General features: G+C 52.3%; 1 protein-coding gene across 1 annotated transcript; it reads left to right on the forward strand.

The window, feature by feature from the left end:
• Nucleotides 1–27650, forward strand: ATP1A3 (ATPase Na+/K+ transporting subunit alpha 3). Its single transcript, XM_031961678.1, has 22 exons — nt 1–180; nt 6375–6464; nt 6800–7003; nt 7577–7846; nt 8143–8277; nt 8475–8592; nt 15398–15666; nt 16060–16258; nt 16366–16475; nt 17019–17153; nt 17643–17835; nt 20855–21030; nt 21138–21274; nt 22244–22394; nt 22731–22899; nt 23632–23786; nt 24059–24182; nt 24763–24908; nt 25062–25192; nt 26140–26241; nt 26843–26934; nt 27206–27650. The coding sequence occupies exons 1-22, from the start codon at nt 175–177 to the stop codon at nt 27232–27234; spliced, it is 3141 nt and encodes a 1046-aa protein (XP_031817538.1). The 5' UTR covers nt 1–174; the 3' UTR covers nt 27235–27650.

A 27650-nucleotide genomic window follows, 5' to 3' on the forward strand; every position in this document is an offset into this window, starting at 1 on the left:
ATATGAGGAGGCGGAGGCGGGGGGCGGGCGGCCTCTTCTGCGGACCGAGCAGCGGACGCGCGGACCCAGCCCCGAGCCCAGCCCCGGAGCCCGGAGCCCGGACTCCCGAGCCCCCATTTCCCAGCCCAACCCCCGCCCCTGTTCCCCGGCCCCCGGGCCAGCGAAGCCGCCAGGATGGGGGTAGGTGCCCGGGCCGGGAGGGGGGCGGAGGGTGAGGGTGAGAGGGTGAGTGTGAGGGACCTCGGGGGGCTGGCACCGGCCCCCGGGCGCTCCGCGGCTCGGACGTGGCGTTGTTTGTGTGACACGCTGGGCTGGGTGTGAGGTCGCGGGCCCGGGTGGGAGCCGTGACATTGCGCGCCCGCCGGGACCCCGGCTACCCGAGCGGGGCCGGGGTCCGAGGGCCATTGCGAGCCCGGGCCGGCGCGCGTCTCTGAGTGTCCTTGGCGGTCTGGGGGGCCCGGGGGGCCGCGGGGCTCGTGTCCGTGGGCGGCCCCGCGAGCTCGGTGAGGCGGGGGCTTGCGGACCCCGCCGGGACTGGCCGAGCCGGCCGCCCGTGGCTGCGACTGCGGGTGTGACCGCGCGTCTGGGTGACCTTGCGTGCGCATCCGGCTGAAATCTCCCCGAGTAGCCGCAGAGTCGGGGGCTCGGGGGGAGGAGCAGAGATGACCTCCCCGTCTCCTTCGCGGCCGGGCCCCTCAGGGCGGGGGGCTCCTTCCGCACTGAGCCTCGGCTCTCAAGTCTGTGTGTCCGTGCGAGCCGCGGCTGCCCTGCCCGGGGGAACGTGACGGGGGGAGGGGGGGGGGCTCCGGGCCCCGGGGGGAGGGGGAGACGGGCAAAATCAGCATCTGGGCCCAAGAAGGCTCGAGCTGCGTGTCCCCGTGCCCTTGTCCGTGTGTCCTTGTCGCTGTCCCCGGGTCTCTCCACCAGATGCTGTCGCTTCGGTTTCCTGGCCCTTCCGCAGACCCGGATCCCATTCTGTCTGATCCTCAGCCCGGGGACTTTGGGGGAAATGGCCTTCAAGAGGAAGGGCACGGGGACTGGGACAAAGATGGAGGATGGGGGTGGAGAGAGGGATGGAGCATGGGGACGAGGGACGGGAGGGTAAAGATGGGGATGGAGCATGGGGACAGGGAGGTCTGGGGCGGCAGGGAAAAGGGGATGGGGGAATTAAAATGGAGGACGGGAATTTGGGGAAGGGGCATGTGGGGGAAAAGCAGCCTTGAGACAGAGACACGGAAGGGGGACGGGGCCATTGGCATTCCACCCTTTGGGTCCAGTTTCCCCATCTTGGGAATTGACCCTTCAGGGTGAAATTCCCCCTAAGGCTTGAAATGCAGGTAAGAACCAGGAGGGAGATGGGGGTAAAGATGAAAGCTAGGGGTGGATGACACCCTAAGAAGCACAGAGAAAGGAGGCAGGAAAACTAAGCTCCAATGGGGACCAGAGAATCATAAATTTAGAACAGGAAGGAACCGTAGAGGTCATTTAGTCCAGCCTCCTCAATTTATAGATGAGAAAACTAGGCCTACACAGGTGAAGGGACTGGCCCAAGGTCACAAGATTAGTAGATAGGAAAGCTGGATCCATTTGTCATTATATTCAGTCTTTTTTCCCTTCACCAAAGATAAATAGGGTGGAAAGAAAGGGTGGAAAAATAAATAAAATAGGGAGATGGGTTTGGGGTGGGGAGGAGGATAAAAATAGGGGGGAAATATGATTTAAGGGGGTAAAGGAATAGGCTTTACTTCCAGGGTTGGTTTGGGGCAATATAAAGGAAGGAGGAAATGGGGGAGGATTAGAAGGGGAAAATGAGACTAGAAGGATTAAAATAAATTATTATAATTTTAAAAAGCTAAAAAAAAGAAAAAAATAAAAAAAAAGGAAATCCAAAAATTTAATCGAAAAACAATAAAAGAAGGGGCAAAGAATCGAGATCCAAAATAAAAAAGGTGGAAAAAGGGGAAAGAGGTTTGATCTAAAAGTCTTATAGAGAAGAGATAAGAGACCAAATAGGGAGGCTGAAAGAACACAGATGGAGAAATAAGATAAAAATAAGAAAAAATAGACGGATGTAGGAACGTGGGATATATACTGAAAAGACAAGAGAGCAAGGGAAAGAGAGGGAAACTGGAGACATAAAGCTGGAAGGAGAGACAGAGACACAGAGAGATACAGAGATAGAAAAAGAGACACAGAAACAGAAGCAGACAGTGAAAAAGAGAGACATACAGAGATAGAGACAGAGAGGCAGAAAGAGAAAAGAGAGAGACAGAGACAGAGGCAGACAGAGACATAGGCAAATGTACAGAGATACAGAAATAGAGATTCAGAGAAAGACAAAGATAGACAGATGTGCAGAGATAGAGAGACAGAGACAAAGAAACAAAGACAGAGACAGAGATAGAAAGACAGACGGGGGGGGGGAGGAGAGAAGGAGAAAATAGAGTGGCTTTAATACAAGGTATCAGGGGAGGGAGTCACAAGGAGAGAGAGACAGATTCAGTACTAGAGAAAGACACAGAAACAGTTCAAGGCTAGGATGAGGGGCGGAGGGACAGAAAGAGCAGACTTAAGCCTTCCTCCAACCCATATCTCTGTACCTCCCATTTTCTCTTATTTTGTGCCATAGTCTACCTCTCCCTTCTCTCTATCTGCTCTTCTGTCCTTCAGCCTCTACATCACAGTGTGTCCCTGTCTCGGTCCCTCTGTGTCTCCGAGTCTCTGTTGCTCTCTCCCTCTGGGACAGTGTCCTTTCCCTCCACCTCTGTGTCCTTGTGTCTTCCTAGCCCCCCCCCCCCCTCCGCATTGCTTCTCTGCAGTCCCCAGCTTTCTGCACCTATCAGCTCGCCTCCTTTCCGTCTCTCCATCTCTCTTCCCCTCTGTCTCTCAGTCTCTGCCTTCAGTTGCATTTCAATAAGGAAAAGGGAAAGTGTGAGGGACAAAGGTTAGGAGATTAAGGAAGGGGAAAGGAAACTTGAAGGTCAGAAAGAGTAGGGAAAGGGGAAGGGAGGTGGCAATTAACAGATATAATGGAGAGACTCAGGGAAGATCCAGAGACAGGAAAAATTAAATAAGAAATATCTGTGTAGTTAGAAATGCAGACACATACACACACATTCAGAGGCAGGAACTGTAGAGCTGGGCATCCCCTGGGCTGTCCTTTGCTATATCCCCCTTCTCTTCCCCTCCTCCCCCTTCTCAGTTTCTCCTTGTACCCTGCTGCTTCTCCATCTGTGTCTTTTTTCCCAGTCTGAGGAGACATCCCATCTTCCCCCAGCCTTGTTTCCAGAGTCCCCTGTTCAAATGTTCAAGGAGACTTCCCAGATGTCCTTATCCCCCAGCCCCTTTAAGCAGGGATTCTGATATTTGGGCTCAATCCTCTCCAACCTTCACTCCTAGCTTTAGGGACTGGGGGGGGGGGAAGGAAGAGGGGGAATGAAAGGCTGGGATTTAGAGTCTGTCTTCCATCCCCCATTGTCCATCCCCTTGTCTTTTCCTCCCTAGGTCCTCCTCTGATCCCCAGGGTTAATTTTCCTCTCCTGCTCTCCACCTTTCTGTCTGTCTGCCTTTTCCTCTCACAGTCACAGCAGCTGAGTCCCTCTCTACTTTAATCTACCCTCTCTCCATTTTCCCTGTGTTTCTGTCTCTCTCCATGTATATTATGGGGACTCAGAGTGCACAGATTTCATTAACACCCAGCTCCAGTGCCCCCACTCTCCTAGGGCGCAGTATTGCTGCAGGATTGGCCAGTGGCCAGACCTCCCCTCCTTCTAAGACCTCTTCGTCCTCCTCTTCCCTGCACACTGACAGCTGGCTTCTCCCTCCCATTTTTCTTTCTCAGTCTCCATTTTCCTGAAACTCACTATATAAATGTGAATATATTTCATCTCTGCCTCCTTTTTCTTGGGCTGTGTCTCCATTTTGCTTTCTTTCTATATTTCTGCCTTCCTGTTTCTCTTTGTGTCTCTCTATCTAGCCCTTCCATTTCTTTCTTTTCCTCTTTTCCGTTATCTCTGAATCCACCTCTGTCTTTTCCTGCATCTTTCTTACTGTGTGTGTCTCTCCTGGTTTGGGATTTTCCATGCCTGTGTTTCTCAGGCTTTTCTTGTTTCTTCCCCCTCTTTGTTTCCATGGTTTGACCTTTCTGTCTCCCAATATCTCCATCTGTCTTTCTCTATTTCTCTAATCCTCCCAATTTCTTCTCTTCTTCCCAAATTTTTGCCCCTTTTTGTCACTCTCCCTAAACTCCTTTTCTTTGTCCTTTCTTGTCACACCATGTCCCTTATGTTGTCAACATCTATCTAGTCCCATTTGACAGCTAAGGATACTGAGGCACCAATCACTGTTGGGAAGTGCCCTTGGCCAGTCAGCTACGTCCTCCAACCAACACCCAAGGACCTAGAAAGGGTTAGGTGTACGTGTGCGATTGTGTGTGTAAAAGGCTGCTTTTCCGCTGCCTATTTCTCTCTGCAAGGTCACCAGGGGATTAGCATCCCTGAAGCCGATGAGCTGGCCTGAGAAGGACTGGGCTGGGTTGGATCCCTCTCAGCTTAGGGATCCTGCCCAGCTGGAGAGGAGACAGGGTCTACCCCTCCCCCATGTGCCTTCTCCACCCCCTTTCTGTTTTACTGCTGCCAGTCTCTCTTTGTTTTTCTGACCACCCATCTCTCTCCTTATGTCTCTTGTTGTTTCTCTTTATTTCTCAGAGTAGCTTTTCTTATACACTTTAAGGAGGAGGAGGACTGGAGCTGAGAAGGGGGGGGGGACATTAAATGAGAAAGATCCTTAAGGGTCAACAGATGGGGACCCAGAATAAAAATGGGATGATATGCCCAGCAGTATTGGTCTGGAAGAGAAAGGGTGGAGGTACTGGCGTATATGTGTGTGCCAGCTAGAGGCAGAGACACATCAAAAGAGACAAAAAACACTCAAAGTTTTAAAAACAAATTGTTTTAGATGTAACTGGAGAAAATTAAAATGTTAAATTTTTAAAAAGAAAGACACTCAAAGCAATACACGGCAATGGGAACAGATACAGACAAAAAAAGAGTGAAAAGGAGGCAGAAGGGGAGAGAGAGACAAAGAACAAGAGAGAGAAACAGAGGCTGAAAAGGAATGATATGGTGAGAGATAGAGAAGCACAGACAGAGAGAAAAAAGGTCCAAAGAGATAGGTGAAGAGGAAGGAAGAAAGAAAGAAAAACATAGAAGGAGAAAAGGACAGAGGAAGACAGATATGAAAGAGACAAAGAAGCAGACCCATATACCTACCTGAGAGCCACAGAGGGGGAGAGATACAGAAAGACACCCAGAGGGAGAGACAAAGAGACACAGAGAGATAGAGGAATACAAAGAAACAGAAATAAAGAGAGACAGAAACCACTCTCTCTTCCTTCCCTTCCCTCCCTTTCCCTTCCCTCCCTTCTCCTATTCTCTCTTTCTTCTCTTTGTCTGTCTCACTTCTCTCTGTCTGTCTGTCTCTGTCTCACTCTCTCTCCTTCCTTTCATCTCTTCCCTTTCCCCCTTCTTCTCCTCTTCTGTCCCTCCCCTTCCCTCTCTTTCTCCTTCTCTCTTTTCTCTCACTCTCCCAGTCTGTTTCTCTGTACCTGTCTGTCTCCCTCCTTCCCCTCCCCTCTCCTCTCTTCTTTTTCCCTCTTGTTTTACTCTATCTTCGTCTCTCTTTAAATCCCCCCTTCTCCTCTTCCCACCCCTCCCCTACCTTCCTTCCCTTCTCTTTTCTCTCTCTCTTTGTCTGTCTCTCATTGCCTCATTTTGTTTCTGTCTGCCTGCCTGTGTCTGTATCTCTCTCTCTCTCTCTCTCTCTCACACACACACATATACATATACATACACACAGAGTCTCTGTCTCTGTCTCTCTGCCTGTCTCTCTGTCTCTGTCTCTTTCTGCCTCTCTCTGTCTCCATCTCTCTCTCTCTTTCTCCTCTGTCTCCATCTCTCTCTATCTCTCTCTGTCTCTGTCTCTGTGTGTGTGTGTGTCTCTCTCACACACACACAGAGTCTCTCTGTCTCTCTCTCTCTCTCAGTCTCTGTGTCTCTCTGTCTTTGTCTCTTTCTGTCTCTCTCTGTGTGTCTTTCTCTTTCTCTATCTCTCTCTATCTTTATCTATCTCTTTCTGTCTCTCACACACATACAGTCTCTGTCTCTCTGTCTCTCTCTTTCTCTTTCACACACACACACGCGGGAGAGACAAAGAGAAGGAGAGAATCTGGGAGACCTGGAGAGAAAAGCTGCCTGGGAGGGGGAGCGCGGAGGCCGCGGGGCGAGGCGCGGGGCGCTGTGGGGGCGTCCCTCCCTGTCACCTCCTCTCGCCCGCAGCGCGGCCACTCTGACAGCTATCGTGTCGCCACCTCGCAGGACAAGAAAGATGACAAGGGCTCGCCCAAGAAGGGCAAGGCGAACAAGGAACGCCGGGACATGGACGACCTCAAGAAGGAGGTGGCCATGGTGAGTCCCGCCTCTTTCCTGAGCCCTGCTCCTCTCCCTCAGGGGTTCACCCCTTCCCAGGTAGCCCCGGCCCCGCCCCGGGGCTGCCGGGGAGTCCAAAGACCTGCATCCGTCATTAATAACCGTATGATCCTGAGCAAGTCTCGTTCCCTCCTCATCTGGAAATGAGTTCGGACTCGGGAGTCCCTGCGGCCCCTTCCACCTGCACACGGACACGCCTATGATTTCCCTGGCCTTGCCCGCCTTGTCTGAGGCTCCGCCCCTGCCCCAAAGCCCCCCTGGGGCGGCCCCCTTTCTCCCGGCCCATTGCAAGCTCCCCCTCTCTTGGCCCCTAGACCGAGCACAAGATGTCAGTGGAAGAGGTGTGTCGGAAATACAACACTGACTGTGTGCAGGTGAGTCTGAAGGAGCCTTCTGTGGATGGGGGAGAAGGGCGGGTGCCTGGGGCGGGGACTAGGGCCTTGAGCTGGAGCCCCCGAGTGGGTGGAGCCTTTGGGGGGGCCCTGGAAGGCCAGGCTGGTCCCTCAGGGTGGCCCTGGGTGCCCCAGAAACGGGGAGACCTGGCCAGGGGGCCAGCCCGCCCACGCCTCCCCAAGGAATGGGCGTTTCCCGGTTGGGCCCCACCCTGGGGGCACCCGTTTACCCCACACGGGCAGGGTACCCCGGGCCTGAGTGGGTGGAAGGGGAGGGGGGCAGGGGGAGGTGGGGGGGGTGTGCCCAGCACAGGACCCTGGTGGGGAGGGAGTAGGGAAGGCCAAGGTGGCCCATTGTGGGGACCATCCTAGCCAAATGGGATGGGGGGGTGGCTTTGTGGGAACGGGGGGGCGGAGCCCTGAAGACCAGGAAGGGAACACCAGAGGTTGGCAATTTCCCTGGGGGGGAACCCCGGGCCAGGCCCCAACAGGAAACCCGGGCGGGGTAAGGGGAAAGGGGGATTGGGCGGGTTTCTCCCAGCTTTTGGGGTATCGTCCCTTGTCATCTAGGCTTGCGTTCCCTCAGCTTTAAAAGCGGGGCTTAGAGGGAGCCTCGAGGTCCCTTCCGGGTCTAAATGTCATGGTCTGTGCCTTGCACATGTGTGGGACCCACAGGGGGCCCGGGATGCTCACTGACAGCACCTGAGTGTAAATGGGACACAGGACAGAGAGTGTGCATGCACACACGTGGGAGTAACGTGGAACACGCCAGAGACACAGAACGGGCAAACACGGGCCGGGGATCACACGTGGGAAACGGGGCATCTCCGTGACCCAGGGGCTTCCTTCCCACAGCTCTATCTGGGTATCGTCCTGGCTGCCGTGGTCATCATCACCGGCTGCTTCTCCTACTACCAAGAGGCCAAGAGCTCAAAAATCATGGAATCCTTCAAGAACATGGTCCCTCAGGTCAGGGGCCGCCGCGAGGCGTGGGGAGGTTGGCTTGGGGCAGGGGCTCTGGGCTCCATGAGAGCCTCCATGGAGGCTTAGAACACTGGCTGAGAACAGAGGGCAGAGTCCGGGGCACCTGAAACCAGAACTTGAGCCCGGTCAGGGACAGGGGGCTTGGGAAGTGATGGCTGTGAAAGGAAATGAGCCCTCCCCCACCCCCTGCCCAGAGGGAGACCATAAGCTAAGGGCAGGACCGGACAGGAAGAGGTTTTGACTCTCTTCCTTCCCTCCCCCACCCCCCATGTCTCTTGTAGCAAGCCCTAGTGATTCGAGAAGGAGAGAAGATGCAGGTGAATGCAGAGGAGGTGGTGGTTGGTGACCTCGTGGAGATCAAGGGTGGGGACCGAGTCCCGGCCGATCTCAGGATCATCTCGGCCCACGGTTGCAAGGTGAGCCAGAACCCCTTGCTCCCAATCTCCTTATGGACGCGAGTGGCCAGCCCCTGGTGGCTCGGGGACTCGGGTTCCCTGTTACGCCGGGTCCTGGGGACCAGGCAGCCCTGCCTCAAGCCCGCCTCTTGTTTCAGGGTCAGCGGCCTTGCTCTGCTGTGCCCATCCCTCCTCATTCACTGCGCTTTTTTCTCCAGGTGGACAATTCCTCTCTGACTGGCGAGTCTGAGCCCCAGACGCGATCCCCAGACTGTACACATGACAACCCCTTGGAGACCAGGAACATCACCTTCTTTTCCACCAATTGTGTGGAAGGTGGGAACATCCCAGGGGAAACTGAGGCATGGTCTGCTAAGGGGAAGAAGGGGAGACAAATGGGACTGATTAGGTTGAGCATCCTAGTCTACTCACCATTCCTTTTCTGAGCCTTTATCCTACCATCAAACATTTATGACTAAGCCCCACGCTTTCTGGAACCCTAATTCCCACCCAGAAGCCTTCATTACTCTAATTTAGCCCCTAACTCTAATGAACTCCCCATCCTCCTAACTAGGCTTTCATCCAATAGACTGAGCCCCCATTCTATCTGCTGAGACTTAGGGTTGAGCTCTAATAATCTTTTCTAAGCCGGCATCCCCCAACTGAACCCCTGTTCTATTACTCTGTCTCCATCCTTCTTGGAATTGGGCCAGGCTATCACTGAGCCCCAGCCTTATGCTTACACAGAGCTCTTATCTCCTAAGACCCAATTCCCCTCACTGAGCCCTGAACCCTCAGCTCCTTTCCTGAGAATATATCACCTCATTCAACCCCAGTTTGAGCCCCTAGTCCTTCCTTAATTTCTCCTCCACCTCCCCTATTCCTTTACTGACGTCTCATTGGCCCCCTTAAATGCTCATCACCCAATCTCATCACCCTAACCCATTTCCTGAGACTCCATCCTCATCAATCAGGCTATACATCTTCCTGACCTATTTTCATCAAACTCCCATCTTCCTCATTCAGCCTTCTCTCTGATTACTGTTAATAATAATAATAATTTTCATTTCCATATGATTTATGTACACGACCTAATTTAATTCTCACAACAATCCTATGAGAGGATACTATTACTATGCCCACTGAATGGATAAGAATATCATCTGACAGAATTATTTAATTGGAGCCCTCATCCGCTTACCAGTTCTCCATTCCCTATACAGACTCCCAAATGAATCTGCTCCCCCTTACTGAGCTCCATATCACTTTGCCAAATTCTCATCATCTTCATTCAATCCTCCTCTTTCTCACTGAGCCCTCACTCCTTTCACTGTGTCCCTATCTTCTTGTCTACCTTTTATCCTTAACATTCATCCTGTCCCTGATCCCTTTGCCCCCTCCCTTAGCCATCCATCCTTGCACTTAGTACCTTTCCTTCTGAGTCTCCCATTCCTTTGATGAGTTTCCCATCTTATTACTGATTCCCATTGAAACTCCATCCACTCCAATTCCAGGATTCTCAATCTCTACCCCCTCGTTGAGCTTCCTCTATCTGTTACTGGGCTCCTTCCATTGATCATTCATCTCCCTTAGTGGACCTCCTAACTGATGATTGATACTCCTTCCCTCACTAAAAGCCTCACTTGCCATACTGAACCCTAATCTTCCTTACTGAACCTTGGCTCTCATAGTTTGTTACTCCTGAGTCTTATCACCTTCCCTTAGCTGCCATTCTTTTACTGGGCCTCTCCTCCTCATGCTACAAAACTTCCTAATGATCTCTCAGTACCAATCAATTCTTTCTCTCACTGATCCCTTATGGAGATCACTGAGTCCCCATCTCCACCACGCAGCCCCTCTCCCCCTCACTTAGCTGACATTCCCTCAGTGAGCTTTAAGAGAAGATGAAGTCTCATCTTCTCTTATTATAAATCCACATCCCTACTAATCCATTACCTCATGGATCCCCACAACCATCATTGAAATAGGGGATCTCCCTACTAATCCCACATTCTCCTCACCAATTCCACCATCACCAAGACTCTATCCCCTCACTTAACCTCCATACCCCTCAATGAGCCCCCATCTTCTCCACTGAACTCCCATTCCCTCCATAAATCTACCACTTAACATACCGATTCCCGTGTACAGTCACTGAGTCACTGTATGAATATCCATAACCCCAACTCAGTCCTGTCTCCCCCAGTAGTCCTCTTTCCCCCATTATCCTCTTTGTTTGACCTTCATTCTCATCACTGAACCCACATACATTTATTTTAATTCTAATCCCCCCACTGAGTCCCCATCACTCTAAGCCTCCATTCTCCCAATAATCTCCCATTCTCCTGTGTCCTCCCTATATCACATTATTGGTTCTTCAGATTTATGCCCCTCACTTAACTTCTATCCCCCATCTCTTTTACTGAGTGCCCATCCCCTACAATTCCACAATTTCCCTTACCTAATCCTATCTTCCTTACTGCTTCCCTGTCTCCTCTACAGAACCCTCATCTTCCCTCACTTATCTCCCATTACTGCCACTGAGACCCAATCCTCCTCATTTAACCTCATTGAGCTCTCATATACTTCGTTGAACTCTAATCCCTTCATCGAGCCCCTATCACTTCCCCTGATCCTCCACATCCCCAATAATTCCCCATCCCCCTTATTTAACCTCCATATTTGCTCACTGATCCCTTTTTTATCCTTACTGAACTCCCTCTCACTTATATGAGTTTCTACTGCCTCCATTGAACCCGATTTCCCCAATGTTCTCCCATTTCCCTTATTGAGTCTATCTCTTCCACTGAGCCTCATTTTCCAACAGATCCCTTACTGATCTCCATCCCCACCACTGAGCTCTCACTTATCCTTTATCCCCATCACTGAACCATCACCACCTCAATTAGTTCTCATCCCCTCACCAAGTCCCCATATCTCTCTTAGAGCCCTTATTTCCCTACTGAGTTTCCATCCCCCAATTTAATCCATTCCCCCTTACTGACATCACTCAGTCCCCATGTCCCTCACTGAACTCTAGTTCCTTCACTTGGCCACTTTTGACCATCTCCCAGGTGAGCCCCCATTTCCTCTCTCTGTGGAGCAATACTTTCACTGTGCTTCCCATCTTCTTAGCTAAGCCTCCATGAACTCTTATACGTTCCTTGAGTTCCTATTTTGTTGACCAGACCTCACATTTCCCTCAATGAGCTCCTTAGTGCTTCTCACTGAGTACCCAACGTGTCATACTTCTCCATTACTGAAGCCATTCTCATTACTGAGCCCTCTATCCAGTTGCTAAACCTTCATCCCCCTCACTGAGCTTCCCACTCTTCCTCTAAGCTCCCATATCTCTACTGACAGTTCCTCCTTCTTCCTGAATTGGCACTTCTCTAATTAGCAGCCTTTGCCTGAGCCCATATTCTGACATTATACCCTTATTTTCCTTTGATTTCCAACCTTTCTCCATGCCTTCTTCAAGTCCTCATCCCTTTACTAAGTCCCCCATTCCTCTCATTTGATCCCCACCCAATTCACCGAATCCGAATATCCCCATAACTCTCACTGAGCCTGAAACTCCTCCCTCAAGTTCTCATTTCCTCCTGGAGCCTCCTCATCTCCCACACTGATTCCCCAGCTTCCTTTTATTAAGCCTTCATCCCATTCCCTAAAGTCTCAGGAACAGGAGATCACAGATAATGAAAATCTCTCAGGAGACAAGATCCAATAGATCCAAGTCTCATGTTACCAATGAGGAAATAGAACCAGGAGATGAAGTTACATTTATAAAGTCACAGATCTAGTGCTGGAAGTCCTTTGACTCGAAAGTTCTTTCTCCTTCACATGCACTTGCACTTGAAGTCTAACCTTTTATCTAAGCTCTAATTGTATGCACTGAGATGACTTTTTCCTTCCCTGGTTCACATCCTCTTCCCTTAGTTTTCCTCCCTCCCGTTTGAGTACCTTCATCCTTCCCACCAACAGCCATTCCTATTGATGTTCTCTTCATTCAATCGCTCACCATTCCTCCCTCTGAACCCCTCATTCCCCTCACTGAGCCTACATCTCTGTCTCTGAGACCCATTTTTCCCCTCGATGCCTCTGGTCGGTCACTGAGTCCCACCATCCCATCAGTGTATCCTCATTATTTGTACCATCCTGCCATCTTGTCATTCAATGATGACCATACATTAGCCCCATCCCTCCTCATTTTCCCAGTCACTTTGTCCAGTTTCTCATCCTTCCATTGGCCACAAGCCCCACCTCCTTTTCCCTCATTGAGTATCTCATTTCTCTCATTGAACACTTTTTCCTTCAAAGAGCTCTTATAGCCCCAATCTAGATGTAACTCCCTCTGCTTCCCTGAGAGAACTATAACTCTGAACTATGCTTCCCATCCCCTAAAAGAGCCTTTCTTAGTGAGATTCCTTTCCCTTCATTAACTTCCTTTCCTTTATTGAGCTTTCCAGCCTCTTCACTAAACCCAACCCCCTATCAGTGATCCCTTTATTCCCTCAATGAGCCCTTAATCCCTCTGATCAAGCTTTATTTTCTCTCCCATCATCATCCTACTCAGTGAGACATCATTTTCCCATCACTGAAGCACTGTCCTCCTCAGTTTACCGTAGGACCTGAGGAAGACCCCATCCATGCATTCACTGATCCTCCCATATTCTCAGGGAGCTCCTCATTCCCTCAGTGAGCCCCCACTTCCTTCACTCAACCCCTTCAATGTCTCTGAGCACCCCACTGAGGACTCATCACTGTCCCTGTGTCCCCATACCTCCACTGACATTTAGCCTCCTCACCACACCCTCATACTCTTTTACTACGCCTCCTCTATTTTTTATTGAGCCCTTAAATTTCCATTATGTGGCTCCCCAGATCCTCATTTGAGCTCACATCCCATCACCAAACACCCATCATCTCACTGAGTCCTCTCCGGGTTGCTGGGCTCCCAAGATGATCTCCCATAGCCTCATTAACTATTCTTCCTCTTACAAATCATGCAGCTTACACCCCCAACATCTCTGTGCTTACATGGAGGTCTACAATGAGCCATTATCCCTTTCACTGAACCCTCCATCTGTTCGATGACACTCCATCTCATCATGAAACATATGTCCCTCTAAATGATTCTCTCAGTCCGAGTTAGATCCATTGACTGAATCCCCATCATGTCACTGAGGCCTCCATCCTCCTCCCTGGACTTCTATGCCCCCATTGGTCTATCACCTTATTCAATGAGCTCCTATCTCCTCCTGAAGTCCCTGTTCCTCTTCCTCATCCCTTGCCTCCTCAGTGGTCCTTCAGCCTGCTTGTCAAACCTCCAGTTATGAAATTAAGGGAATACCCTTATTCCTCTCATGGACCCGTATCCCACTCCAACACTCCAAACTGAATTTTCATTCCACTCATTAAGCCTTCATTTTCTCAGGGAGACCCCATCTCCTTTGAATCTCCATCTTCCACTAAGTTTTCTCATCTCCCATATCATTGGGCTGCCATCTTCCCCAATGAGCATAAAGTCCTTCCTCTCATGAATCCCTGTCCCCATCACTAAAACCTTATTAGGTCTTATTGATGACTTCCCTTCTCATTTTTCCACCATCCCTCAATGAAGCTCCCATCCCTTATGCCTTAACTGAGCCCTTATCCCCTATACTAAAAAAGTCTTCCGATGTTGATATCTCTATTCCTTCACTAAATCCTAATTCCTCTGACTCATTCCCCCCTCTCCCCATGAGCCTCTGTCTCTCTCACTTTCTCCACCATCCCCCTCACTGACTCCTTGTTACTCAAATTAAGCTAACGTCCTACTCACTGATGACTCATACCCTCACTGAGTCCCATCCCCCTATTTAGCCCCACTCAGACTTTCACAAAGGCCCATCCTCCCACTGAAACCCCATTGTTCCATTCCCCTCACTTACCCCCCATCTTTTAACTAAGCCTCCATCACCCTCCTTTGAACCTCCATTTCCTTCACTGAGTCACCCATTTCCCTGCTGAATCCCCAGCCCAACACTAATCCCCCACTCCCCCACTGATTTTTCGTCCAATTCTTATCCCCTCTTTCTCCACTAAACTCCAGAATCCTACACTGAACCCCTTATCGTCCCACTAAGCCCCCTCCACTTTATTGAGCCTCCCATCCCCCCTAAATCTTGAGCCCGTCACTACACCCCCATTCCCTCATTAATCTGCAGCAAACCACCAAGTCTCATCATTATCCATCCCTTCACTGAACTCCACCCTCTTCAATGAGCCCCCTCATCTCCCCTACTGGATCCCCAGTCTCCCCACTGAGACTTACCATTGCCTCATCCTACCTTCTCTGAACTCCCTTCTATTCCCTGAGTCCCCCACTGGATCCCCAGACCACTTCAGAGACTCACCATGGTTTCACTGAACTCCCCTCCCCTTTATTGCTCACCCCCCACCCCATCACTGATCTCCCATGCCTTTCCCCAGCCTTCCTCAAGCTCCGATGTCCTCACTGTTGTCCCGTCCCCTCACAGAACCCCCATCCTGCTCTCGGAAAGCTCATTATCTTCCTGAACCCCCTTGCCCATTTCTTCCACACTGATTCTAGCTCTTAATTAACCTCCATGTCCTTCACTGAATCACCCCCTCTCCTGCTGAGCCTCTATTTGCCCAAGAGTCCTCAGCCCATCACTGGACGTCATCACTGTCCAGGGAACCCCAGTCACATGACATCCTCTTCACTGAGCCTCCAGTCGCCATAGGAAATCTCTCCCCTCCCAGGGTCCCCTCTGAGCCCCCATTCTCTGAACACTCCCATTCCCTCCCTGAGCGCCACCACTGTCTCCCCTCACTTTGTCCAGTTGGAGCCCAACTAGAACTCCGGTATTTCCCCGAGGCTCCCGCCCTGCAGTTGAGATCTCCGAGTCCTGATGAAGGCTCCATCTCAGGGAGTCCATTGCACCTTCCCCTCGGTGCTCTCCCCTCAGCACTCTCCTCTCCCTTCCCTGAGCCTTCACCCCTTTCACTAAGGGGGCCTCCTCCCATGCTTCCCAAGCCCTGTCCCCCAGTGGGGTGCTCCTCTCCCCCCCAGGGGAGCCCCTCTCTCCGCTGGGCCCCCATAGGGGCGTCTCTCACTCTCATCTCTGGACTTCAGGCACAGCCCGAGGTGTGGTGGTGGCCACAGGCGACCGGACTGTCATGGGCAGAATTGCAACTCTAGCCTCGGGACTGGAGGTGGGCAAGACCCCCATTGCCATTGAGATTGAGCACTTCATCCAGCTGATCACAGGCGTGGCCGTCTTCCTGGGCGTCTCCTTCTTCATCCTCTCCCTCATCCTGGGTTACACCTGGCTCGAGGCCGTCATCTTCCTCATCGGCATCATTGTGGCCAATGTGCCCGAGGGCCTGCTGGCCACTGTCACCGTAAGGGCTCCCCTGAGGCCTCGGGGCTTCCAGTCCCTGGAAGGGCAGGGCTGGGGGACTAGGTCCCCTTCTCTCCTTAAAGGAGTGGGACAGGTGCCTGGAATCATGAGGAGTCAGGAGTGGAAGATTGGGCCAGGTGCAGGGCAGAAGATGGACAGAAGAGGGGTTGGGAAATGAGAAACATCTCTGCTCTGAGGGAGATTGGGAGGCAGGGAGCCCAGTGCTGGGCCCTGAGGAAGAGGGGCTTTCCCCCTAAATGGGACTGAGTCCCTCGGTAGAGTGAGAATTCTGGGTCGGCCATGAGACTTATTTGGGGGGAACCGTCACCTGTGGGGGCTGCAGCAGCACACGTCTAGGTTTCCTGGGGGACCCCAATATCTCCCTGCCTTCCAGGTGTGCCTAACGCTGACCGCCAAGCGCATGGCCCGCAAGAACTGCCTGGTAAAGAACCTGGAGGCCGTGGAGACCCTGGGCTCCACTTCCACCATCTGCTCGGACAAGACCGGGACCCTGACCCAGAACCGGATGACCGTTGCCCACATGTGGTTTGACAACCAGATCCACGAGGCAGACACCACCGAGGACCAGTCTGGTGATTGTGACCCCATCGCTGGGGAGGGGGCAAACTAAGGGAGGGGAGCCGGAGGGAGGCCGGAGGGGAGGCTGAAGTACCTCTGACCCCACGTCTCTGGCCTACAGGAACCTCCTTTGACAAGAGCTCCCACACCTGGGTGGCCCTGTCCCACATTGCCGGCCTCTGCAACCGGGCTGTCTTCAAGGGAGGCCAGGACAACATACCTGTGCTCAAGGTGGGACTGGGAGAGGGATGCCCCCCCAGCCTTTGGGGTTCCCGTCCCAGCTCCTGCCCCCACAGCCGGGCTTAGACTGTCCCCGGGGCCCTCACTAAACACCTGGGATTGAGATCATGTCCAGCTGAGCTCCAGACAGGCTGAGGGGCTTGCTGAGATACCAGGAAGGGGCAGAATCGAGGTTAGACTAAGACGCCATGACTCCAATGCCAGAACTCCAAAGGGAGAGCTCTTCCCGCAGCTTCCACGGCCCAGATGCCCTCCTGGCTCTGACCTTTATTCCTATATTTTTCCAGTCATTCTTTTCCTACTCGTGCCAATCTGAGCGCCCACCTGCCTCCATCTGTGTTCCCTTGGTCCCTTTTTAGCTACGCTCACCTCTGCCCGCCCAGCTGTGGGAACCTGGTTCCCCTCAGTCCCCCCTGAGTCTCCTTAGCGCTGCCTGCCTCCCCTTTCTTCATTTCTCACTCCCATCCTCGATGCCACCGGCCTAACCGAGCATCCGTTCCCTTCCCTGTTCTCCCCTCCCCTCCTCCTATGCAGAGGGACGTGGCAGGAGACGCTTCCGAGTCAGCCCTCCTGAAATGCATCGAACTGTCATCCGGCTCCGTGAAGCTCATGCGGGAAAGGAACAAAAAAGTGGCCGAGATCCCCTTCAACTCCACCAACAAATACCAGGTACGTGCGGATTGCTGGCCCGTGATGCCACCCAATGACCAGGGGCAAAGGAAGGAAGGCCCTTCAGCCCCCAGCAGCGAAAGGGTGAAACGCCTTCAGGCTTATGGGTAAGAAATATTTGATGCATAAATAGAGTCTCAAAAAGGGAAGCTCTTGTTCAAAGTCACATCAGGTTAAGGGGGAAGAACCGAGACTCCCTTCTCCCTCCCTCACCAGCCTGGGGTTCTTTCCACCAAGATGGAAGAGGGAGAGACACACACAGAGATAGGTGCAGGCAGAAGAAGGGTCGAGACACAATGATTCGGAGACAGAGAGACAGGGGGGGTGGGACAAAGACTGAAAAAGAGGTAGATGGATGGAAAGACACAGAGAGAGAAGGAAGATGGGAGGACACCCAGAGAGAAGGAAGTGTGAGAGGGGAACAGCCATGGGATGGGGGAGTGCATGCAACCGAGTACCACCCCCTGACTTGTTCACTGAACTTCCTAGCTCTCCATCCACGAGACAGAGGACCCCAATGACAACCGATACCTGCTGGTGATGAAGGGTGCCCCTGAGAGGATCCTGGACAGATGCTCCACCATTCTGCTTCAGGGCAAAGAGCAGACCTTGGATGATGAACTCAAGGAAGCCTTCCAAAATGCCTACTTGGAACTGGGCGGGCTGGGCGAACGGGTGCTCGGTATGGCTCAGCTAGCTCACGGCTTCCCTGCCTGATTCAGTGCCAAAGGGCTGGGGGCTGGAAGGGCAGGGGGCCATGTTCTGTATTCCTGGGAGACTGGGGGGGGAGGAGTTAGGCAACTGAAGGAAATGGAGGGCTGGAAGAATAGGAGACTGGGAGGACGGGGAATTGTAGTCAAATCAGGATTTATTTATTAAGCACCTACTATGTGAGGGGCACCTGTGTGAAGCTCTGGGGATGCAAACAAAGGCAAAAAAAAATGCACAGTCTAATGGGGGATGAGCGTGGGGGGCCTCCTCCATTCTCAAGGAGCTTATGTTTTAATGGGTGAGACAAGTCCATATTGTACAGAGAATAAAAGCAGACTAGGTAAATACAAGGGAGCTAGGGAGGGAAGACCCCAAGCAGATTGGGGTTCACAAAAAGGTGTCATGTAGAAGGTCATCTTTGAGCTGAATCTTAAAGGAAGAAAGAGATTCAGTGAGGTTAAGGTGAGGGGCACAAGGGGCAGCTAGTAAAAAAAATTAAAATGGAAGATGGATTGTTGTGTCTGAGGAACAGAGAAGAGAGGCTTGGAGGAGAAACGAGCTTAAATAAGGTTTAAAAGATAGGTTGGGAGCAAGTTGTGAAATCTTTAAAAGCAACGCAAATGACCTTGTATTAGTTTCCAGAGGTGATGGGAAGCTGCAGGAGTTTATAAATTAGGGAAGTCACATGATCAGATCTGCACTTAGGGAAAGCCACTTTGGCCGTAGAGAGGAGGATGGACTGAAGTGAGAAGAGATCTGAGACAAAGTGAGGAAGTTGTAAGTTTTTTCAGTAATTTGGAGGACAGATGCTGAGGGCCTGAACAAGGATGGTGGGAGAGAAAGGAGTGGAGAAGAAGGGTCGAGACACAATGATCCGGAGACAGTGAAACAGGGGGGAGGAAGTACACAGGGAGGACGTACAGAGCCGGACAAGAGAGAAGGCAGAAAGAGAGTCAGGGAGTGGAGAGAGACTAATACACAGAGAGCGTGAGATGGGGAAAATGAGGGCGAGGGAGACAGAGATACAGAGGGGTGGGACAAAGACTGAAAAGGAGAGTGGAGAGAAAGGACAGGAGGGAAGAGATGCTGTGGTAAAGAGTTAAAGCTAACACCAAGATTTTGAACCCACGTAACTAGAAAAATCATCAGGTCCTTGTCAAAAAGTAGGGGGACTGGGAAGATGGATGGGTAATAATGGTGATGAAAATAATGGGTTTCATCTGGACGTGTTGAGTCTGGAGTGTCTTTGAAACAGCTCATTTGAACCGTCTATTAGGCAGTTGGTGATGGGGACTGAAACTCTGGGGAGAGATTGAAGTTGGATATATAGAGTTCAGAGTCAATCCCAGGCATGAAGATGGCCGTTATTAAACCCATTGATGTTGATGAGGTCATCAAAGAAAGATGGCACATAGAAAAGAGACAGGTCCCAACATAAAGCCTTGGGGGACACCGATAATCAGTAGGTGGTGAATAATAATCCAGCCAAGGAGATCAAGACTGAGCAGGTAGAGACTAAATAATATCAAGACTTCAGAGAGAAGGGAATAGCCAGGAGGGAGAGAAGGTATCAAATACCACATGTAGTTTGAGAACAGAGACTGAGAAAAGACTCTTGGGTTTGGCCATTAAGTGACGGCTGGAAATGTTAGAAAGAGTAGTTTCAGTTAAACAATGAGTTTGGGAGATGAAGGAATGAGAACAGGAAGAAGAGACAAAGCAGGGAGGAAAAGGATGGGTCAAGAGGACAAGGCATGGGAACATTGAGGATGTGGAACTGGGGACCAGAATTGGGAGACTGGAGAATAGGCAATTGAGGGACTGAGGAATGGGAGATAAGAAACTGAGACCAGAAGGATGAGGAAGTATAACACTGGGTTATATATATAGGCAACTGAGGGGCTGAGAAATAGGGGAAACTGAAAAAAACTAATAGAATGAGGAATTGGGAGCCTAGAACTGAAGATTTATAGAGTTTGGGGATTAAAAGACTAATGAGATAAATGTATTGGAAGAAGGGGAGAAAGAGAAGTTGGAAAAGGTAGAGAATTAGAGATGGGCTGGATGAGGAACTGGGAGTAGAGAAGAATGGGGAGAAAAGTTTAGGAGCCCGAAGGATGTGGAACTAGGAGATTATAGGGAAGGGAAGTTAGGGGAGCTGGAGAAAAAAGAAGTTAGAGACTGGGAGAATTGAGAGACATAGTGGTGGGTAACTGAATTAATGAGAAATTGATAAAATGTGGTGTTGGAACTTGGGAAATTGAGGGACTGGGGGATTAGAAATTAAAAGATTGGAAACCTGGATGAGTGGAGTTAGGAAATTGTGGGAACTAAGGAGCTGGGCGCCTGAGGCATGAGGAATTAGGAAAATCCACTGATGGATAAAGTGGTTGAAGGGGATGATTTGGGAATCTGGGGCAGTAGGGAGAGGGTTTTGGGATTGATAGGCAGCCGATGCAGACTTGGGAGATGAGGGATTAGGAAATTGAGAGGGGGGGGGGGTTACAGGAATAATAGTTGGGGAGTTGTAGGAGTGGGAAGAAGGGGAGTTGAGGATCAAAGGAAGAGAATACTGAAAAACTGAGCACTGGAGATTTGGAAATGTGGGAGTGGGGGACACGGAATCAGCCCCTGAGACCTGACTTTGTGCCCTGGTCCTGACACTGTCACTTTGGGCAAGTCCCCGCTTCTCCATTTTCCCATCACCGAAAGGAAGTTTGGGTTCTGCAGAGTTGAGTTCACAGGGGGCTGTGAGGAAGGGCTTGGCGAACCGGGACTTTTTAAGAGTTTGAGAGGAGGATGGGCGCTGGGAAATAGGGAAACTGAGGACTGGGGTGGGAAGCTGGTAGAAGAGTGGCTGTCGGGAGCTGAGAGTCGGGAGGCTGAGTGGGTGAGAGACGGGGACTCGCGAGCAGCCTGTTGGGATGTGGCCCCCGGGGTAGCGGAGGGGCGGACCCTCAGTCCTAACCGGCTCTTCCGGGCGCCCCTAGGGTTCTGCCACTACTACTTACCTGAAGAACAGTTCCCCAAGGGCTTTGCCTTCGACTGCGACGACGTCAACTTCACCACGGACAACCTCTGCTTCGTCGGCCTCATGTCCATGATTGACCCACCCCGGGCCGCCGTCCCCGATGCTGTGGGCAAATGCCGGAGCGCCGGCATCAAGGTGGGAGCGGGGGGCGGGAGCGGGGGCGGGGGACGAGAGACTCAAGGACCTGGGGGTGAAGGGGAAAGGCTGCGGCCGGGACCACTCCTTCCTCTCTCACCACGCAGGTGATCATGGTAACCGGCGACCACCCCATCACGGCCAAAGCCATCGCCAAGGGCGTGGGGATCATCTCGGAAGGCAACGAGACTGTGGAGGACATCGCCGCCAGACTCAACATCCCCGTGAGCCAGGTCAACCCCAGGTGAGGCGGCAGCTTTGGCCTGGAGCGGTGCCTCCGGCCCAGGACCGACCCCACCTCCCTCCGGGCGTCTCACCCCTCTCTGCTCAGCTTGGTCTGCTGAGTCTCCCTCCCGCTTCCCCCATGTGGTCTTTGCCGGATATTTCTGTGTACGTCTCTGTCTCTGTCCCTGTCTGTCTCTCTGTCTCTCTGTTTCTGTCTCTCTCCTCCCTTCTTCCTCTCCCTATTTCTTTGTATCTCTTGCTTTCTCTGTCTCTATCTCTGTTTCTCTTTCTCTTTCTGTCTCTCCATCTGTTTCCCTGTCTCTGCTCTCTACCTGCACTCTCTCTTTCTTTTTCTCTTTGTTCTGTTTGTCTCTCTCTCTCTCCCTCCCTCTCTCCCTCTTTGCTCTATCTTTCTCTCTGCCTCTCCTCTTCTCTCTATATCTCTTTCATTCTCTGCTTGTCTTATTCTTCTCTTTATCTTTCTTTCTCTCTCTCTTTCTCTGTCTCCGTCTGTGTCTTTCTCTCTGTCTCCCCTGTCTCTCTCTGTCTTTCTCTCTCAATGGTACATATGACCCAGGTTCGAGTCCATGCTGCTCTCTACCAGCTGTGTGAGCTTGGCCAAGGGAGCCTCCGAGCTGCAGTTTCTTTATCGGATCCCAAGGTTGGACAAGCTGCTGTTCGAGGATATTCTGGCTCGGGGTGGATGAGCCTTCTCTCCCCCTGGAGCCTCTCTGTCAAACTCTCTCCCTTTCTGTCCCGACTTTCCTGGCCTTCCTCTCCCTCCTCTTGTCTTTTTCTCTTTCCATTCACCTCAGTCAGTCTTTCTTTGCCTTACCCCCTCTCTGTGTCCATCCACGTCCCTCCGATCCTTTCTCAGGTTCCCTCACTGTATCTGGGTCCACCCCTCTCTCTCCCCTCAGACCCTCCCTGCTCTCCCGCCCTTGCCCAGCCCAGGGGCATTCCTCACCAACCTCCTGTGCCTGTGCAGGGACGCCAAGGCCTGCGTGATCCACGGCACGGACCTGAAGGATTTCTCCTCAGAACAGATCGATGAAATCTTGCAGAACCACACAGAGATCGTGTTTGCCCGGACCTCCCCACAGCAGAAACTCATCATTGTGGAAGGCTGCCAGAGACAGGTGGGAGCTCCCTCGGGAGATCAGGGGTCCCAGGTTGCTGAGGAACACGGGCCAGGGGCGCAGATGCTACATCTCTCAGAAGGGCAGAGGCTGTGACTATCAGTGGGTGGGGATCTAACGTCCGGGGACAAGGACAGAAGTCTGTCTTCCTGAGGCAGATGGACGAGTTGGATCGATGGTAAAATTCATGGTTCTGGGGTACCCGAGTCCCTGAGAACAGCACGTCCTGGACGCTGAAGAGCAGGGACTGGGACACGAGTTCATTGGGGCCCTGAAGAGGGAAGGTCCTGGAGGTCCAGATGCTTGAGTCCCAGTGTCTCTCTCCCTTCCCCAAAGGGTGCTATTGTAGCCGTGACTGGGGATGGTGTGAACGATTCACCCGCCCTGAAGAAGGCAGATATCGGTGTAGCTATGGGGATCGCCGGCTCCGACGTCTCCAAGCAGGCAGCCGACATGATTTTGCTGGATGATAACTTTGCATCCATCGTCACCGGCGTGGAGGAAGGTGAGACGAGGCTTGGGGGTCTGGAGGCTGAGCTCTGCCAGCTGACTCTACAACATGACAGGGGAACACTCAGTGGTCTCAAAGGTCCTCTCCAGCTCTGAGACTCTTGGGAGCCCTTCTTTGGCTGTCAAGTGTCCTTCCTTGCAGAAGGAACTGGGAAGGTCTCTGTGAGGAAGCCAGAGGTTGGCCCATTCTGGGGTTCTATGTACTGATCCATGGGCTGGGGTCAAGAGGAGGCTGAGCTGCCCTCATTCCCCCCCCCCCCATCTCTATTCTCCATGGGAATAAAGACAGCCTCAGAGTAGATAAGAAAAGAGGTCACTTCTACTTTAAAAATACATCTGCTTCATACATTTGCAGGGGGGCAATATGATTATCCTCGATTTAAGAAGTATTTTGTTTTTCCATTTTGTTTTGTTTTTTTATCCCGATGTTGTGCTCATAAAATGTTTACGAGAGAATTAGAACAGATTGATTTTTAATTTTTTAAATTTGATTTTTTTTTGCCATTTTAACTTTTTTTGCCATTTTTTCATTTATATCATGAAAGTTTCACTTTATTTTGTGGGAAATTAAAAAAAAAACACTCATTCTGAAGATAGGTCACTGGAAGGATTTTAGGATAATTGGGAGATGGAAAAAAGAGCTAGAAAATATGAGGAAGGCCAAGTTCTCTCCTAAGGAAGGCAGGTGACTGCCCAATTTGACCCCCATGTGATCTCCTTCCCTTAGGCCGACTGATCTTCGACAACCTGAAGAAATCCATTGCCTACACCCTGACCAGCAACATCCCTGAGATAACCCCCTTCCTTCTTTTCATCATGGCGAACATTCCTCTGCCCCTGGGAACCATCACCATCCTCTGCATTGACCTGGGCACAGACATGGTGAGGCCCTCTGCTCAGCTTCCCCCAGGGCCTTCGGGGGGCTCAAGCCCTTCATTACGGGGGCTGGGAGTCATGGGGTGGGTCTGCCTGAAAGTCCTCCAGGGAGCTGAGCTCAAAGCGGGTGCTGGCTATGGGAACTTGCTAAGGAAGGGATCCGATTCTCAAGACCTCTTTGGGTCTAGGAGAGACTTCCCACCGCAGACAGGGGAGTGCTCCCCTCTTAGGCAACTTGTGGGTTTTCACTGACCGGCTTCCCACTCTCTCCCGGTCAGGTCCCCGCCATCTCCCTGGCCTATGAGGCTGCAGAGAGCGACATCATGAAGCGACAACCCCGAAATCCAAGGACGGACAAGCTGGTGAACGAGAGGCTCATCAGTATGGCGTACGGGCAGATCGGTAAGGGGTTAGGGTCTGCCCCTCTGGGCGCCAGGCTCTGCACAGCTGAGCCCCCTGGGCCACTATCTCGGGTGACCCACGGCAGGTGACCTTCCACAGGTAGGATCCTCAGGTGGGATCAGGGGCCACCTGGGAGGGGACAGTGGGATCAGAAAACCCCAGTTGGAATCCTGCCTCAGACGGCCAGTACCTGGATGAGCAAATCATTTTGTTGGCAACTTTTCTGTATTAGTTACTTTTATCTCTTTGTATCTCCAGTGCTTGGCACAAAGCATGGCATACAATAAGCACTTAATAAATGCCTGCCTTGCCCCTTTCCGGCTGAGACTCTCCTCTCACATATTCCATCCAAGATGATGCTTGGGCAACCTATCCTTGCTGTGGCTCTTGCTATCAGTGTGGGGTACCTCAGTTTCCTCATCTGTAAAATGGAAGGCCACACTAGGGTCTGGTGACCCCCAAGGTCCCACCCCTCTCTAAATCCTGGAACAGAAGGGGATCGGAGAACCCTTAGCCTCCGGTAACCTCAGAGGTGAATCTGACGAGGGATCCCTGACCCCCTTTCCTCTGCCCCCCGCAGGAATGATCCAGGCTCTTGGTGGTTTCTTTGCCTATTTCGTGATTCTGGCAGAGAACGGCTTCCTGCCTTCCAACCTCGTAGGCATTCGGCTCAACTGGGACGACCGGACGGTCAACGACCTTGAGGACAGCTATGGGCAGCAGTGGGTGAGTGAGGAGGGCCTCCAACGGCCCTGGACAGCGGCAGAAGCTTCTGGAGGGGGGGCAGAGATCCTGGGGGAGCCCAGGGTTGGGGGAACGGCCCCGGGCACGGGGGGATCTGGGAGAGAGGTGGGCTGAGTTTCCCGTGTGTCCCCCCAGACCTATGAGCAGCGGAAGTCCGTGGAGTTCACCTGTCACACAGCCTTCTTTGTCAGCATCGTGGTGGTGCAGTGGGCAGATCTCATCATCTGCAAGACCAGGAGAAACTCTGTGTTCCAGCAGGGCATGAAGTGAGGGCTGGGGCAGGCGGGGGCTCGGCCCTTCCCCCTCGCTGCGTCTGATCGGTCCCCATCTTTCCTTCAGGGCTTCTGTCCTTCCATCTCTTTCTTTCTCGATCTCTTTCTTTCTCCATCCCTTTCTTTCTCCATCCTTTTCTTTCTCCATCCCTTTCTTTCTCTCTTTCTTTCTCCATCCCTTTCTTTCTCCATCCCTTTCTTTCTCTATCTCTTTCTTTCTCCATCCCTTTCTTTCTCCATCCCTTTCTTTCTCCATCCTTTTCTTTCTCCATCCCTTTCTTTCTCCATCCCTTTCTTTCTCTCTTTCTTTCTCCATCCCTTTCTTTCTCTATCTCTTTCTTTCTCCATCCCTTTCTTTCTCCATCTCTTTCTTTCTCCATCTCTCTGCCATCTTGAGGATTTCTCTGAGTATGTTTAACTCTATGCCCCCATCTCCACTTCTCCGGGCTCCATCATATATCTTTCTCACCTCTTCCCTCCACATTTTCTTCTCTCCCCTCCCCTCCTCCTTCTCCTCTCCTCCGCCTCTGAGTTTCTCTCCAGTTCAGGCCTTTGTGGCCCTTATCTCCCTGTGCAATAAGATGAGTGAGAACCGTGGGGAGAGATGAAGTCTCTGCCTCTGGGTGCACCTGTCTGCTTCTCGCTGTGTCTCTTGTCTGCCCCTGCCCCCTCCCCCTCACTTTTCTGTATCTCTGTCTCCCTCTTCTGGGGTCTCTCCAGCTCTGTCCCTGGCTTTGTGCTCCTGTTTCTGTGACTCCGAGGCTCTCTGAGCATTTCTATCTCTGTCTCCCTGATCTCTGGATGGAGCTCTGAGCCGGGTCTGAGCGTGTCCATGTGTGAGGAGGCTGTGTGTGTGTGTGTGTGTGTGTGTGTGTGTGTGTGTGACGTGTGCCAGGCTCCTTGTGCCTCCCAGACCCCCCACCACAGTCTCCCCTCCCCAGGAACAAGATCCTGATCTTCGGCTTGTTTGAGGAGACAGCGCTGGCCGCCTTCCTGTCCTACTGCCCCGGCATGGACGTGGCCCTTCGCATGTATCCACTCAAGTGAGTGTCTCCCACAGCCTGGCCTGGGCCTTGACTCTCCCCTCCTGGTAACCCCAGCCAACCATTCTCTCTCATCTACTTTGGGAGACTTCTTTCCCAGCCTCCTGGGGAGCCCCCAAATCTGCAGACACTGGTCCCAGCCTCAAGAGTGGAACCCCCTCCCCATTCCAGGATCTGGGGATCTCTCTCTACTAATGAATAGCCTCAGTGCAGAAACTAATCACTAATCTCATTCTCTTTCTCTCTCCCTTCCTCTTCCTTTTCCCTTTTTCCTCCCTCCTCTTCCATTTGCCCCTTAATATCTCACCCTTAATCTCCCTGTCCCTCCTTCCCTCTCTCTCTTTCTCTCTCCCTCTCCCCCCCTCTCTGTCTCTCTCCTCTCTCTCTCTCTCTCTCTCTCTCTCTCTCTCTCTCTCTCTCTCTCTCTCTCTCTCTCTCTTTCTCCTTTCTTTCTGTCCTTTTCTCTGTCTCTCTTTATCTCTCCCTCCTCTCCTCTTCCCCTTCCTTCTCCCTCTCCCCTTCGTCCGTCCCCTCTCCCCCCCTGTCTGTCCGCTCCTGTCCCGTGTCCACCTCCCTCCCCGCTCCCCCGACGGCTCGGCAGGCCCAGCTGGTGGTTCTGTGCCTTCCCCTATAGCTTCCTCATCTTTGTCTATGATGAAATCAGAAAGCTCATCCTGCGCAGGAACCCCGGGGGTGAGAGCTGGGGCTGGCTGGGGATGGGGTGGGGACTAGAGCAGGGGCTGGGAGTGGTCCGGAGGAGCCTCGGGCGCCACGGGGAGGAGTCCGGGGGACGGACCCAGGAGGGCTCAGCCATTTCTCTCCACTGGTTTCTATTTTCTCCTCTGCCGCTCTCTCTCATTCTGACTCTGTCTCTCTGTGTCTCTGTGTCCGTCTGTCTCTCTGTCTCTCTGTCTCTCTCCGTCCGCCTCCCGGGCGCTGTCTCTGTCTGGCTCTTCTCTTCCAGGCTGGGTGGAGAAGGAGACCTATTACTGACCTCATTCCCAGCACCGCCCCACCCCGTCTCACCCCCCAGCCCAGGAGAGAACCATGCCCCAGTGCCCCCACCCTCGTTTTGTATTCTGGGGGGAGGGACCTTCTCTTCCCTTAGCCGGGCCTCGGCCCCCCGGCCTCCCGTATCCCCAAAGTTCTTGCGTCCCGCTCCCCGCTCTCCCTGGCTTGCTTTCCCTCCCTGGTTTTCTCCCCCGCTCCCAAGCCCTCTTCTCTGTGTCACTGTCTCTCTCTCCTTGTCCTTCGTCTCGAAAGCCCTCCCGCCCGTCCCGGTCCTCGTCGCCCTCTCCGTTTCCTGGCTCTCTCTCCCTCTCCTTGTCCCTCTTTTTTTATTTCCCGATGGCCGACTCCGTCTCTCTGGTTCTGGACAAGTATCAAATATATTGGTGGAGAGAGAGAAG

This window comes from Sarcophilus harrisii, chromosome 3, assembly GCF_902635505.1.
Source record: "Sarcophilus harrisii chromosome 3, mSarHar1.11, whole genome shotgun sequence".
Classification (NCBI taxonomy): Eukaryota; Metazoa; Chordata; class Mammalia; order Dasyuromorphia; family Dasyuridae; genus Sarcophilus; species Sarcophilus harrisii.